The 16814-nt window shown below is 41.4% G+C and overlaps 1 protein-coding gene across 5 annotated transcripts in view; it reads right to left on the bottom strand.

Moving 5' to 3' along the window:
- aspg (asparaginase homolog (S. cerevisiae)) overlaps nucleotides 1-16814 on the bottom strand; it is a 54260-nt gene that overhangs the window by 35313 nt on the left and 2133 nt on the right. For all 5 annotated transcript variants that reach the window (XM_048537263.2, XM_048537264.2, XM_048537265.2 and 2 more), the window contains exons 2-6: nucleotides 13498-13627; nucleotides 10424-10535; nucleotides 9125-9250; nucleotides 3258-3341; nucleotides 3030-3156 (exon numbers count right to left, since the gene is read on the bottom strand). In XM_048537263.2, the coding sequence (XP_048393220.2) occupies nucleotides 3030-3156; nucleotides 3258-3341; nucleotides 9125-9250; nucleotides 10424-10535; nucleotides 13498-13627 (579 nt within the window). The remainder of the gene's footprint in view (nucleotides 1-3029; nucleotides 3157-3257; nucleotides 3342-9124; nucleotides 9251-10423; nucleotides 10536-13497; nucleotides 13628-16814) is intronic.

The raw sequence follows: 16814 nt of genomic DNA, 5'->3' as shown, positions 1-16814 counted from the left end.
CACCCTAATTCTTTCTGTGGTAGGACCTATGAAAGATAGCACAATAATTCTTCTTTCTATGGAGCATAATTGTTTGTGTTGTTTTTAAATCCCCAGTGGGGCCTCAATGTTTCCTATCCATATTTTTGCTGTGGAAGTTGAACTGCGCAGGTTATCCTGGTCAAGATTACAGCTTCCACATATTTCCCCCACCTCCACCTCTCTTCTACCAAATGCATACTACAATGCCAACTTCCAAAGTGTAAAAAAATTTAAAATAAGTGTTTGAGCTATTGAACCACTTTTACAATTATTTTTAATGCTGCATTCAGACTGAATACTTTATCACAGCAAAATGTATAAATCAGTCAGCATTGTATTGGGCCCTGGTGGTCATTTAAAAAGATACAAGTAATTTTCAGAAAGCCCATTATACCATCCACATTAATAATAACATGAGTATTAGAATACCCTTGAGGAGATCAATACACTAAACACATTTCCCATTCAGCCAAAGCTAACAAGCAAACCCCAACAAAAATGTTCTCTCTAAATGCACCCGTTTCTTATTACAAGAAAACAACATGCCAGGAGTTTTTATTATATCCAATGTACACCTTATACCTGTCAGATTAAAAAGCTAAATGAAATGAAAAATATCGAATGTACCGTATAAATGTATGCTCATTTTCCACGGCCAGATAAATGCCCCCAAAATGTTTATTGCGAGATATAAAATAAAAATGATATACTGTTTGGGTAACTGGAAGAATGAGAGAAGATCAATGGAGAAGTGCAAACAGCAGAAATGCTGCCTGAGATGCGTAGCCAGGGAAGCAAAACAGACATACCAAGTTTGGCATTAGTAAAATCTCACATTAAAGTTTATAGATTTCTACTGCAAAGTTATATAGAGTGCAATGCTTGTTGTTTATTACAGTAGTCTTGTGTAACTAGAGGCTAATTGGGAACCTGATGTAGCTAATTTATACTTGATAAACAAGTTGAAATAATATCATAGGATTGCAATACTTGCGTGCTTGTTGGTCAAAAGCAGAGTGTGACTGGAATCCTTATGATTGTATTTCTTTATTGGTCAATGAATAACCTTGGGCTATCCCCTCAACATTTTCTTTACTTTAAAGTCAGAAATAGCATCATTCAAACCCACCATTCAAAGCAGTCTGTGCTCGCAAGCAGCAAGGCCTGGACAAAATTCAGGGTTGGGCTGCTAAGTAGAAAATGCATCATAGAATTGTCAGGCAATGATCATCTTGCAAGGTGGCTCAGTGGTTAGCACTGCAGCCTCTCAGCGCCAGGGACCCGGGTTTGATTCCAGCCTCGGGCAACTGTCTGTGTGGAGTTTGCACATTCTCCCTGTGTCTGCGTGTATTTCCTCCGGGTGCTCCGGTTTATTCCCACAGTCTAAATATGTGCAGGCTAGGTGGATTGGGTGGGATGCTGCACAGGGCGGTGTGGACTTGTTGGGCCAAAGGGCCTATTTCCACACTGTAGGGAATCTAATCTAATCTAGCCATTTTTCTTTGACATTCAACAGCATTCAAGAATATCCCAGAATTCCCTCATCTTCAACATCCAGAGGTTTACCAGTGACCAGAAATTTAACTATTGAAATATGGTGGCCTTAACAACAAGTCAGAGGCCTAAGGGTTTCTAAGGTGAGTGTATGCTGCTCCAACATTAATCAGGAAACTTAACAACATCCAGGATAAAGCAGCCCACCTGATTGGTACGTCTATTACCTTAGACTTTCACTCCCTCCACCAGCAGTGCACAATACAAGATGTAGCAACTCACAACACCCCCTTCAACAGATCCTCTGTGTCCTGTTAAGTTTAATATCAAGAAGGGCAAGGCTAAGAGATGCACAGGAATGCCACCACGTGAAAACTGCCTCCACCAACTGCTACTTACTACTCTATCACCAGTTCTTCACAGTTGCTGGGACAAAGGAAGCCTTGCTTCAGCACTGGGGTCTAGCTACACTATATGGTCTGCAGCTGATAAATAACACAATTTCACACCACCTTCACAGCCATAATTACGGTTAAGTACCAAATGCTGGATTTGCCAACAACTCTGATATCCCATGGAAGAATAAAAACAGATGACCCCAGTGGAATATCAAACCATATGGCCACTGTTACAAAAATTGCTTATTATCATCTTAATATTTTCTCTCACTATTTCCTCTAAACACATCTTTTGCTGAAACCCGGAAAGTACATGATGCAAACAGGACAATACTAAATTTATTATTTCGGGTTTAGTGATTGGCTTTTTGGAATTCTGTTGTGATTCAAGAAAAATAGAACTAAAAGCAAATTGTGCCTCACTTGAGTAAAACCGCAATATGTCATTCCAATATTTCAGTTACAGAAAATCTTCTTGAATTATGATACCATGTGCATGTAACAGTTCAGGATGCCTTTGAGATACTCAACACTTATTTGGCCAAAGTGGTCACCCAATGACTTGTGCTCCTGAGATGCTGCTTGGCCTGCTGTGTTCATCCAGCCTCACATTTTATTATCTTGGAATCTCCAGCATCTGCAGTTCCCATTATCTCTGACCCAATGACTGTGGCTATTTTTTCACATTTCAAACTTGCTAAAATTACTGTAAGGATGCTCACGCTCTCCCTTACTTACAATATTGTTATTTCTCCCAGGCAGAATGCCCTCTTATTGACCATCCTTGACAGGCAATCCACCCACCTTTAAATGGGCAACGTGCACACCCTTTTAACATTATCATGTGAAAAATCACTGCCCAGTGACTACATCCAACACTATGGCGTGGGTCCACCATGTGACCCTAACCAAAAGCATAAATTTTCATCCCAATTGATATTCTTGTTTCAAACATCTAAAAAGAATTGATTTAAAAGTTATCAAATCACCTCTAAACATACTATTTATCTTTTTTCCTTTTACTAATTATTTCTCCTCAATACGTGCAGAAAAAAACATTGTTTGTAATTAGGAAATAATCAAATTCTAGACATTAAAATTCTAACTGTGATTTACCTCTAATTTCAACTTCAGCATTGACAAGTGGACGGAGATTGGGTGAAGAAAATGCAGTAAAACTTCCAGCGTCTGTTTTTGTGACACGATTTCCTCTGTATAATTTGTGTTGAAAATAGAGACCAACCTAAATAATTGAATAAAAAGGTAACAAATAACAGGTAGTATATTGACTGAATTACCATAACAAGATCAGCTATCTGAACTTACTGAAGAGAACATGCTTACCTCTGGTATTACATACAGACCAGCAATCAGCAGTGCTCCAAGCAAATTATCATGGCCATCATTTCTCATCTCATAGATGGGAACCTGGAAGAACAGATGCACGTGTGAAATCTGATTTGGCATGCCGGAAAGTATGTGATGCAAACAGGACAATACTAAATTTATTATTTCGGGTTTAGTGATTGGCTTTTTGGAATTCTGTCTCTGCGCTACCCTGACAGCTCACTATTTCATTCCCAAATCCACCAAGTTTCATTCTTCTTGCTCTTTTATGGTTGCAGCGCACCACACAACACTTGTGTTCAAATAACAGTAAATGACCTATTAGTTGTTGCTGAGGCCCAATTTTTCCAACATCCTCTGGGATAATAACTGCCTCTGCTGTGAAGTATTTCACGAAAGCACAGCTGGACAATGTGAAACTAAAGATGCCACCCCATGGTTCTGTATCATGACAGTATAGCATTTCTGCTCGTATATTCTATTCACGTGGCCCCTCTATGAAGTGTCTGCATTACTGCCCAAGCCACCCTTTGAAAAGCTGAGAGTTCCAGATTCACGCCACTCTCTGGATGAAAAATTTTGCCTCAACTGCCCTCTAATCCTTCTACCAATTACTTTAAATCCAGTGATTTTGTGACTACATTTGAAGTAATTTCAAAAGCCCAGCCTTATTCTGAGGTGTTTCAACACTGAAAACAATACAGCTGCTTGTTGATTCTTTGGGACATGATACTCATCAAAGAAATTGCTCAGATGAAGAACCATTGCTAATTTCATGGTGCACTATTTGGAATTGAATCAGACAAATGATGCATGAGTGGAATTCTGTCACTTCAGAAGACGGAAACTAAGTATTTTAAATATTTTGATTGCTTTCACTGCTTGAGATGTGGGGGATCTGCCTACAAAGCGATAGCACTTAATTAAAAGCATAATAAATGTAACTAAAATTATCTTAAGGCAAACAGATCACTTGGAACTCTTGCCACCTGTGATTTAAAGGGGCTTAAGAATCACGATCATATTCTCAGTGCAGAATCTTGAGTGAAATTATTTCCCACTTCCATCCGCAATTCACTGGAATTAGATTTATTCAGGCTGCAGTTAGAATGTGATTATCAAATTTTTTTTTCACAAAAAAATTAGCATGTGAATTCACGATCAGTATACAAACTTGAATTCAGTTTTAAGTGAAATTAGACTCTCTCCTTCAGACAGTCTCTATTTCTTTCAGATGGCCCAGATCTTCCAATAGGAAGAGAATTGCTGCAGAAATGTAGAATGGAATTGTGTATCAGGATCTTATGGAAATGCTGCCAGCTGATGGCTCGGCAAGAGTTGCCCAGTAATTTCAAACTTGAAAGAACTCTAAGTCAGAGTCAGACTGTGCATTTTTATGAGTTATTTAGCTGAACAGTTGAAAGGAAATATTAGTAGATTTGGAACCTGTTCTAATTCCTGGCTAACAATAAAAGAATTCTGCTCTCCCAATGACTAACCCTGAGTCTAGTCATTCCACCTGACAGTGCTGACATCCCAAACATGACATCTCTCCCAAATGCCCCATGTACTCGACATTCCTCCACAGATCAGAAGTCCTCTTGCCCATGTGACTCAATAGTCTTGACAGACCCTACCAATCCACTCACATCACTGAACCTGTATCTTGAGAGTCACCTGCCCTCAGCTTAGCTGCCATCTTTACCTTTTAACCCACCTGGCAAACTAACCCCCTCTATGAAAGATCCTATTCCCTCACCAACCAAGTAGCTGTACTCCTCACCAATCCTGCCCTCTCAGTGATTTTAAGCTATATCTCTCTCAAGTAATTATCAAAGTTATGGAACACAACTTTTATTATTGAAAAAGGGGGTGTGATTTCAGTGCTAATCCACTCTGCTACTGGCTGCAAGGATTTGTGGGCCCATCTACACAGCTTCAGCTGGGAAGGCCCCTAGCCTGGAAAACTACACTGAAGCTAAGAGAGCAATTTTTAATCTGATCTAGGTTGAAAATAGGGAATCCAACCCTGAATGGAAAATCAGGCCTCCATCTAAATTTTGCATCAATGTAAAGAAAATGAGATCCTGCACTTCTTTGATCACTCATTAAGACTTTAAGAGTATCACTACATTGGTAGTGTCTGGTGTGGTGATGGTGATGGTACGTATGAGTTATTGCAGTTTAAAAAGTCATTTACTACATGCAGTATCCCTACTTGCGTTTTTAAAATTTATCATAGCATGAAACTAGATGAATTCCAGTGATTTTGTGACAACCATGCTCTAATAACTTGAATGTCAGAAGTGGAGAAAATCACAGCGGTTCAGTCTGTTTGGAGAAAAGTGAATTAACATTATTGGAATGGGGCAAGTTTACGCTGCTATTATGGAATCAGTAACAGACATTCAAATGGCTATATTTGAGCTCTCAAAATACTGTCAACAAACAAGTTTGTACCACTGCGTCATTCTTTATGTGACATATTCTGCCAATTAAATATTAATCAGCTTTCATTATCTAATAAACCAGAAACTAGAAATATGCATTATGTTAAAAATCACATTACTTAAATTTAAATTGTGTACTTATAATGTTTAAATCCAGGAATTAGCAGAAATCAAATACAGATGGCAATAGAATTTCAAACCACAGGTTCCAACTCAGCAAAGCATGATTAAACTCAGGCACCAGTATGCTTCCAAACACCAGCATCCATTCCACTACTGCCAAATATCAAGACCATCCTCTTGCTAACAAAGGACACGGTTGGCAAAGTTACATACCAAGTGTCTACTTCTAGCCTGGGACATCATCTTGCACATATTCCGTTATTAAAAGAGGAAAGTAGTAAGTTCATTCATTGACAGAAGATCAAAAGAAGTCGATGAAAGTAAGAGTGATCAAGGATTCTGAACCAGAGCTTCAGAGTATTTGTAGTTAAATAAACAGTTGCAAGAAGTAACCTTCCGATTAGGAAAAAAAACAAAACTACTATGCAATGAAAATAGAAGTTCACTTATTCTGTTCGTGTCGAACTCAGTACTTGGTAACAGGTTTGGTGCAACTAGGCATAATATCCCATTTTTATGGAAGAGTAGATCGTGCAGCTCACTGTGAGAAAGGCAGTGAGAGATTGGATTTATATAGAGATTACAACTGCTGAGTTGGACAACGTGCACAAATCAAAACTTGCTCCTAAGCCAATCAAAGGTTACTATGGATATAGGAAAATAAATATATCGGTTTTGGCAGTCAGTAAAAAGTGTGCAAAACAAAACGCGATTCAACGAAATTGCTCAACGTATGTTTAGAGATGGGTAAACTCAGTATGCTGTCTCCTTCATGCAACTCATTTGGGTGGGTACATGAATAGGAAGAGTTTAGAGGAATATGAACCAAATGCTGACAAATGGGACTAGATCAGTTAAGGATATCTGGTCGGTATGAATAAGTTGGAACAAAGAGTCTATGTCCGTGCTTAATAAGTCTGATTCTAAAGATGGCATAGAATTTTCATGAAACTGCTCCCATTCTGTCACCACAAACAGGAATTACACCATACTCTGGCAAAGTACTTGCAGCTATATTTCAAAGTATCTATACCTACATTAAAAATTTCATATGGAAGGGCATGCGATTCCATGAGGCCTAAGCATTTCAGTTCATAAGACTGTGTGACTATATAGTCGTTGACAACTCAAAGGCAGCAGCAAGCAGCACAACTTCTAGCTTGAACTCGTGTAGTTTTCCCACAGTGCACTGAAGCATCTTTTCCAAATGAATAAATCGATAACATCTTGGGATTTTAAACAAAGTCAAGAAACAATGGGGATAAGAGTGCTAACATCATTGAATTCATTGTGGAATTCCTCATTGGTTTGTGAAATTCAAGTTTTACCTAAACTCTCTGACTCTTAATTTAAATGCGTTATCAACATGCTTTTTGCTTCTTAAATACTGGAAGGCCAAAGGGGCCAGCTGTCACTAAAAACTAACATGCAGCTTTATCAAGTAATTTGAAAATCAAATCTGACATGTGGGAATTATTTAAAGACCTGCTGATTAGAGTTCAGGGCCAGCATGAAGAGGAAGGACAAGGATGGCAAAATAAGGGACCCTTAGATAACAAGGGACGTGATGAATGCCAGAAGGAAAAAAGCAGATGTCAGGTTTAGGAAGCTAAAATCAGATAGGGCCTGTGAGAAATATAAAGAAAGCAAGAAAGAACTCAAAAAAGGAATTAGGAGAGCAAGAGGGACCACAAAATGACCTTGGCAAGTAGGGTTAAAGAGAATCCCAAGGCATTCCATACATATTTTAAAATCAAGAAGATAACTAGGAAGAAGGAGGGACCACTCAAGCTTAAAGGAGGGAATCTGTGTTTGTAGGCAAAGGATGTGGGTGAAATCCTACATGACTACTTTGCATCGGTATTCATGTAGGAAAAGGATACAGAGGACAGTGAGATTTATGCGCAGCAAGCTAATATGCTAGGACATTTTGAGATCAAGAAAGAAATGGCATTGGATCTCTTGAAGAGCATTAAGGTGGATACATCCTCAGGGACTGATAGTATCTACCCCAGGTTACTCAGGGAAGCAAGTTAGGAGATTGCTGGAACATTGGCCAAGATCTTTGTATCCTCCTTGGCAGTGAAGAGGTCCTGGAGGAACTGCCAAATAGCTAATGTTGTTCCTCTACTCAAGAAGGGAAATACGGATAATCCAGGAAAGTACACACAGTTAAGTCTCACATCGGTGGTTGGGAAGTTATTGGAAAGAATTCTAAGGGTTAGAATTTATGCACAATTGGAAAATCATGGCTTAATTAGGGACAGTCAGCATGGCTTTGTGCAGGGCAGATCACATCTTCCTAATTTGATTGAATTTTTTGAGAAGGTGATTGATGAGGGCTGAGCAGTTGTCTACATGGGTTTTAATAAGGCTTTCATCAAAGTCCCAATGGCAGGCTCAATCAGAAGATTAAGATGCATAGGATCCACTGTGATTTGCCTGCGTGGATTCAGAATTGGCTTGCCCATAGAAAGCAGAAAGTAGTAATGAAAGGTCGTTTTTCACGTTAGACGTCCGTGATTAGTAGGCAGTAATACTGGGACCTCTGCTGTTTGTGATATGAATAAACAGCTTGGATGAAAATATATATGGATAGGTTACTAAGTTTGCAGACGATAGAACGATTGGTGGAGTTATGGATAGTGTAGAGGGTTATCAAAGGTTACAGTGGGATATGGATCAGTTACAGATATAGGCGGAGAAATGGCAGACAGACTTTAATCCAGAAAAGTGCTGGGTGCAGTACTTTGGGAGATCAAATGTTAAGGAAAAGAGTACAGTTAATGGCAGCATTCCTGGACAGCACAGATATACAGAGGGACATTGAGGCTGAAGTCCATAGCTCCCTGAAAGTTGCCATGCAATCAGATAGGGTGCTGAAGAAGACATATGGCATACTTGCGTTTATTGGTCAGGGAACTGAGTACAAGATTCAGGATGTCATGTTACAGCTTTTATAAGACTTTTGGTTAGGCCACAATTAGAATATTCCATTCAATTCTGGTCGCCATATTACTGGAAGGATGTGGAGGTGGAGGTTTTAGAGAGGGTACAGAAGAGGCTTACCATGATGCTGCCTCGATTAGAGGGTATGAACTATAATACACAATGTAGAATGTTATTGCCAAAGTCAACATTGTTACTCTTTCTGAGCAAAGAATCTCTAGAAAATAAGTTCTATGGTTATACCATGTTCCATGTATGTTTCTGTGAAATCTGAACCACTACATCTTTTATTCACTGACCTATAACTGCATGGGGAAGTCTGTCTAAGGCATTGCAGCTTACCTGAGAGCCAGTCAAGACGATGGGTTTTCCTTGGTTCTCACACATGAAAGAAAGGGCTGAAGCTGTATAGGCCATTGTATCTGTGCCATGAAGGATTACAAAACCATTGTATTGTTGGTAATTATTCTGAGAAAAAAGAGAATGTGAAGGTTAGAAAACAGTAGATCTGCTGAAATTGTTTCCAAAGAATCTAAGCAGCACAACTAATGCAAATTTTACTTCACAATGAATGTATCTCTTTTCTCTCTCATGCTGTGTATCAGACACTTCCAGCCTATTGAGCTGATAAAAGGCAGCTGACAAAATCAGCAAAAACACAGCATGATAATTTGTTTGGCCATCCATAAGACTGTAAGAAATAGGAATAAATAGGTCATTTGGCCTCTCGAAACTGCCCCACCACTCAAGAAGATCATGGCTGACCCAACACTCCTCATGTTCACTTTCCTGCCCTTTCCCTTTAACCCTTTAGTCCTCTAACCATCAAGAATCTACAATGGCCTTAAATATGCACAAGGACTCTGATCCCACTGCTCTCAGTGACAGGGAATTCCAAAGACTCTCAGCTCTCAGAGAAGGAATTCCTCCTTTTCTCAGTCTGAAACTGGTGCCTCTTAATTCTGACACTATGCCCTCTGTTCCAAAAAAATAACTTTGCTTAAATTAGGGGACCAAAAGTGCTCACTGTTGTTCAGATGTGGTCTCATCAATACCTTGCACGGCTGCAGTAAGACTTCCCTAATCTTACACTCCATCTCTCTCTAACTACCTGAGATCTTGCATACCACTGTTAGCTGTCAAGTGGAAAATGAGAGAGGATTTGGCATTAAAAATCAGCCCTTCCCATCCCCTTATCCTGTGTAAGGGACAGATTGAGACCATTTCTATCAATTAAAGAGGGCCACAGATCGTGTGCAATTCTATTGTGCACTACAGTTACACACAGGAGTATCACAGAAGGATTGCGGATATACATAGACATTAATGTCTGTTTTTACATTTTTTGTCATTTCAAAATGTTTTAAAAATGTAATGAAGACAAATTAAACCCTTATTCAGTGAACACATGTAGCTACCCTAATGCTACATATAAAACTATAAGATCGAAACCAGTAAAAGAACTTGGTCTACAAAGTAAATAATGCCTGGAGATCTTGTACATCAGATTAACTCCTTCTGAACAAGATTTATGCAGTCTCTTGAATTATTTGTTTTGACAACTAATGATCATACAACACATTCTCTGCTTTGGTTGATTCCATTAATATCAACTCATTCTTGACCCAAATCTCAGCTTACCTCTATATCAACTGCAATTTTAGCCCAGTCATCTGTGTTCATGTTACAGGAGTCCAGAAGTGGTGAATATTCAATTACTGTGTATACAATCCTTTTATTTGGCCTACAACAACTGTAAACAGAATAAAAAGCAAGATTTACATTTCTAACACTGAAAATGTTTAAAACCTATTTAAGATTAATAAATAAGTCATAAAGTAAACTGCTAGTCTCACACATGCAAAATTTTATCATTGACAACATATCAAAACTGTCTATTTGTTACAACACAATCTGATGTATTCTCCCATATCAACACATTATTCAGTACTTTTCAACAACCTTTGGTCAATTTTAATATTTTATCAATTATTAAATATTCTATACTATTAATGTAAGAAATAATGCTATGTAAATTCTATAAGTATGTCATGGATGAAAGTAGTGAATGCTCAAAACAATCAAGAACTTTATCATACTGTAAATTCAAAAACTTAATTATTTATATAGCTGTTGACAGGACCAGACACTTATCAGACCCCTCAAAGTGGTGACGGAGGTCTTTTTTTAACATCAATCAAGAGAACAGATCAACCTCTTGCAGGCAACTGTCAACACACTACCTCGGTTTCGTAAATATGGAATTTGATGGGTATGCTGCAGTGGAAGATCAGGTAGTAAATTCATCCGTTCCAACACAACCTGCTCTGGTGATCACAGAAGTCAGCATGTGAATAACTGATTCTTTGCACAATTAGAAAATATATGGTGTGGAAAGTATTCACTAAATTCAAGGTTTCATTTTAGCTTATTCAAATGAGCTATGGCTACATTGAAATGACAACCAAAGAACATGACATTCTTCTGCTCTTTGTTTACTAATTACGACTAATCTAATATTCAAGTCAACTCCAAAATCTTTAATACTACACTGAAATGTCAGCCTGTCGGACACATTCAGGTCCTGGTTTGGGGCTTCACACCAAGAAACAAGAGACACACAAACCAAGTCAAGCTGAGCATGGTATCTGTATCACATCACCTAAAAAGTCAATCAGATCTAGATAGATAATAAAACGTGAGGCTGGATGAACACAGCAGGCCAAGCAGCATCTCAGGAGCACAAAAGCTGACGTTTCGGGCCTAGACCCTTCATCAGAGAGGGGGATGGCGTGAGGGTTCTGGAATAAATAGGGAGCGAGGGGGAGGCGGACCGAAGATGGAGAGAAAAGATGATAGGTGGAGAGGAGAGTATAGGTGGGGAGGTGGGGAGGGGATAGGTCAGTCCAGGGACGACAGACAGGTCAAGGAGGCGGGATGACGTGGTAGGTAGGAAATGGAGGTGCGGCTTGAGGTGGGAGGAAGGGATGGGTGAGAAGAAGAACAGATTAGGGAGGCAGAGACAGGTTGGACTGGTTTTGGGATGCAGTGGGTGGAGGGGAAGAGCTGGGCTGGTTGTGGGGTGCAGTGGGGGGAGGGGACGAACTGGGCTGGTTTTGGGATGCGGTGGGGAAGGGGAGATTTTGAAGCTGGTGAAGTCCACATTGATACCATTGGGCTGCAGGGTTCCCAAGCGGCAACCAGCTTGCAACTGACGTCCATTTCAAGCCCACCGACTCCCACAGCTACCTAGAATACACCACCTCCCACCCACCCTCCTGCAAAAATTCCATCCCCTATTCCCAATTCCTCCGCCTCCGCCGCATCTGCTCCCACGATGAGGCATTCCACTCCCGCACATCCCAGATGTCCAAGTTCTTCAAGGACCGCAACTTTCCCCTCACAGCGGTTGAGAACGCCCTTGACGGCATCTCCCACATTTTGCGCAACACATCCCTCACACCCCGCCTCCGCCACAACCGCCCAAAGAGGATCCCCCTCGTTCTCACATACCACCCCACCAACCTCCGGATAAAATGCATCATCCTCCAACACTTCCGCCATCTACAATCCGACCCCACCACCCAAGACATTTTTCCATCGCCACCCCTGTCTGCTTTCCAGAGAGACCACTCTCTCTGTGACTCCCTTGTTCGCTCCACACTGCCCTCCAACCCCACCACACCCGGCACCTTCCCCTGCAACCGCAGGAAATGCTACACTTGCCCCCACACCTCCTCCCTCACCCCTATTCCAGGCCCCAAGATGACTTTCCACATTAAGCAGAGGTTCACCTGCACATCTGCCAATGTGGTATACTGCATCCACTGTACCCGGTGTGGCTTCCTCTACATTGGGGAAACCAAGCGGAGGCTTGGGGACCACTTTGCAGAACACCTCCGCTCGGTTTGCAATAAACAACTGCACCTCCCAGTCGCAAACCATTTCCACTCCCCCTCCCATTCTTTAGATGACATGTCCATCATGGGCCTCCTGCAGTGCCACAATGATGCCACCCGAAGGTTGCAGGAACAGCAACTCATATTCCGCTTGGGAACCCTGCAGCCCAATGGTATCAATGTGGACTTCACCAGCTTCAAAATCTCCCCTTCCCCCACCGCATCCCAAAACCAGCCCAGTTCGTCCCCTCCCCCCACTGCACCACACAACCAGCCCGGCTCTTCCCCTCCACCCACTGCATCCCAAAACCAGTCCAACCTGTCTCTGCCTCCCTAACCTGTTCTTCCTCTCACCCATCCCTTCCTCCCACCCCAAGCCGCACCTCCATCTCCTACCTACTAACCTCATCCAACCTCCTTGACCTGTCCGTCTTCCCTGGACTGACCTATCCCCTCCCTACCTCCCCACCTATGCTCTTCTCTCCACCTATCTTCTTTTCTCTCCATCTTCGGTCCGCCTCCCCCTCTCTCCCTATTTATTCCAGAACCCTCACCCCATCCCCCTCTCTGATGAAGCGTCTAGGCCCGAAACGTCAGCTTTTGTGCTCCTGAGATGCTGCTTGGCCTGCTGTGTTCATCCAGCCTCACATTTTATTATCTTGGATTCTCCAGCATCTGCAGTTCCCATTATCACAGATCTAGATAGAAACAAGTTTACTGTTATGTTATCCATAAGCTGGTTATTTTTAATCTATACATTTCTAATGTTAATGATTTACAAGGTTGGATAGCAGACAGAAATGAATAGTTACTTACGGAAGAACCAAAATGTTTTCTGGTGAGTCACAGAAGTCATAAAGTTTGGTTTCTTGAGCGTAACATTCATCATGTAGGCCTGGCATTTTTCGAAGGGCTTTGACAAGAGAATTTGCTTGTGGTGCAAGTACTGAAAACAAAGAAAACAAAAAAATTATGTCTGGTCCGTGTTTATGTAGATTCGAGTTCTGAGGCCAAAATGACTACAATTAAAATTAGAGATCTTCAGTAACATTAGTTATAGGAATGTTATTACAATTGTGAATATGTCTTAGAAATTTCTAATATTCCACAATATCTCTTCCCTTATTCCCCATAAGGCAGCAGAAAAATTAGGCTATGTGGACCATCAAGTCTGCTTCACCATTCAATCATGACTGATATGTTTCTCGTAACCCATGATCCCTTTATTAATCAAGAACCTATTTTTCTCAGTCGTAAACACACTAAATAGCTTGGCCTCCACAGCCTTCTGCAGCAAAGACTTCCACAGATTCACCAATTTCTGGCTGACAAAATTCCTCCTCATCTCAGTTCTAAAGGGTCAACCCTTCACTCTAAAGCTGTGGCCTACTAGCAGAATATCTTCTCCACATCTACAGTATCCAGGCCTCTCAGTTTTTTAACATAATGATTCTAACATAACAGTGAACATCATTGGCTCTTGTTCAATGTTTCAAAACATTTTTTTTAGGTCGAGCAAAAGCGGTTTTCCATAATTTTGCATGTGAACTTTAGGCAATTTTAGTCAAACCTGTGAATTTACAATTTCTTGATCGACTCACAAATACTCCATGCTAAACCCCACGATGCCTTGGCCTGTTGGTTTTGAGACCTTAGACCCATTCCAGAAACTTGAGCTCAGGATTTTGGCTGACTCTGCAAGAAGTGCTGCATTGTTGGACAGCTTGACTTGCATGAGATGTGATTTTCACTTGCTATGTTGAACATAAAAAGTTCTGTTTGAATAACAGCACGCCCAGTAACCTGACCAACATTTACGATTCAATACAAACAGAGAACTAAAGGAAATCTCTGACTCATCATGCCTAAGTCAACCAGCTCTCTCCTAGCCATGTTCCTTCCTGGTATTTGTGTATTTTTGTCTAGTGTGGACACATCATTTGTTTCTAAAATAGAGCATTACTGTTTCTTTTTCATTCCTATTTCAGTAGTCTTTTCTAAGTACAACTCTGTTGCTCATTTTACTCAGTGTTTGCATCTTGGCCCATGTACGTCTGTTAAGGGTACTCATCATTTCATAACATTTAAGGCCTTCTGGATGATATCCTTTCAACTTCTTCACAATTGTTTCTGCTCACCTCATCTTCACCATTTTCTTATGTTTTCTTTAAACGAAATATTCTTGGTGTACATTTCACTTTAAAAATAGCTATTTAATTTTTTTACATCCCAATCCTTAATTTATTCTTTTCTAAAGAAAACCACATACTTCTAGTGTAACAATTTACTCCCAGTTTCGTTCATCATTTCTCTAATTCTGTTGCTTCTACGTAATCCACTTATCTCTTTTATGCTTAACATCACTACATTCTCGGTCATCCCTTAATGTCCTCCTGAAAACTTTACAAGTTGCCACAAACTTATAGAATCATCCAGTTGTGCAGTAGTAAGTCAGTGTAAGCTGTAAACAAAAAAAACGCTGGAGATCACAGCGGGTCAGCAGCATCCATGGAGAGAAAGGAAACTAATGTTTTGAGTGCAGATGACTCTTCAGCCAACAGAGTCATCCAGATTTGAAACACTAGCTTGCTTTCTCTCCGTAGAGATCCTAATAAACTGCCAATGCTGGAGTCTGAGATAACAAGGTGTGGGGCGAGAGGAACACAGCAGGCTGGGCAGCATCAGAGAAGCAGGAAAGCTGATGTTTCAGGTTGGGACCCTTCTTAAAAATTGATGAAGAGTCCAGACCCAAAACGTCAACTCTCCTGCTCCTCTGGCACTGCCTGACCTGCCATGTTCCTCCAGTTCAACACTGTATTGACCTTCTCTCCCTGAATGCTGAATGACCCACTGTAATCTCCAGCATTCTTTTCTTCTCTTTTAGTACAGATTCCAGCATCAGTAGTAATTTGCTTCTGCATTGTGTTCAACTCACTGACACCTCTCTTCAATGAATGCCCACCCTGCAGAAGTAACACAGTGTGTCCTACTTGCCTAACCATACCAACAACTAAGCCAAGATTGAATCTGCTTTGAAAATGTTTGAAAATTCGTGGATATATGACTCAACATCGGTTAAGACAACTTTAGTGAACGTGAGATAGTAAGAACAGCCGATGTTGGAGTCAGAGATAACACAGAGATAATGGGCACTGCAGATGCTGGAGAATCCGAGATAACAAGGTGTGGAGCTGGATGAACACAGCAGGCCAAACAGCATCTTAGGAACAATCCCTCTTCCATAACGACACTGGCCCTAAACTCCACTTCTTCCTCCGTTACATTGATGACTGTATCGGCACCGCCTCATGCTCCCTCGAGGAGCTCGACCAGTTCATCCACTTCACCAACACCTTCCACCCAACCTCAAGTTCACCTGGACCATCTCCAACACATCCCTCACCTTCCTGGGCCTCTCTGTCTCCTTCTCAGGCAACCACCTAGAAACCGATATCCATTTCAAGCCCACCTACTCCCACAGCTACCTAGAAAACACCTCCTCCCACCCACCCTCCTGTAAACATTCCATCCCCTATTCCCAATTTCTTTGCCTCTGCTGCATCTGCTCCTAGGATGAGGCATTCCACTCACGTGCATCTCAGATGTCCGCGTTCTGCAAGGACCGCAACTTCCCTCCAGCAATGGTTAAGAATGCCCTCGACCGTGTCTCCTGCATTTCCCGCAACTCATCCCTCATACCCCGTCCACGCAATAACTGCCAAAACAGAATTCCCCTCGTCCTCACATACCACCCCAACCTCCAACGCATCATCCTTCGACACTTCCACCATTGCAATCCGATCCCACCACCCAAGACATTTTTCTATCCCCACCCTTGTCTGTTTTCTGGAGGGACCACTCTCTCTGTGACTCCCTTGTCCCTTCCACACTCCCCTCAAACCCCACCACACCCGGCACCTTCCCCTGCAACCGCAGGAAATGCTACACTTGCCCCCACACCTCCTCCCTCACCTACATCCCAGGCCCCAAGAAGACCTTCCACATCAAGCATATGTTCACCTGCACATCTGCCAACGTGGTATTCTGCATCCGCTGTACGCATTGTGGCCTCCTCTACATTGGGGAAACCAAGCGGAGGCTTGGGGACCGCCTTGCAGAATACCTACGCTCGG

Source organism: Stegostoma tigrinum, chromosome 10, assembly GCF_030684315.1.
Source record: "Stegostoma tigrinum isolate sSteTig4 chromosome 10, sSteTig4.hap1, whole genome shotgun sequence".
NCBI classification, from domain to species: Eukaryota; Metazoa; Chordata; class Chondrichthyes; order Orectolobiformes; family Stegostomatidae; genus Stegostoma; species Stegostoma tigrinum.
The sequence above is the reverse complement of the archived record's forward strand: the minus strand, read 5'-3'. Positions and strand labels throughout refer to the sequence as shown.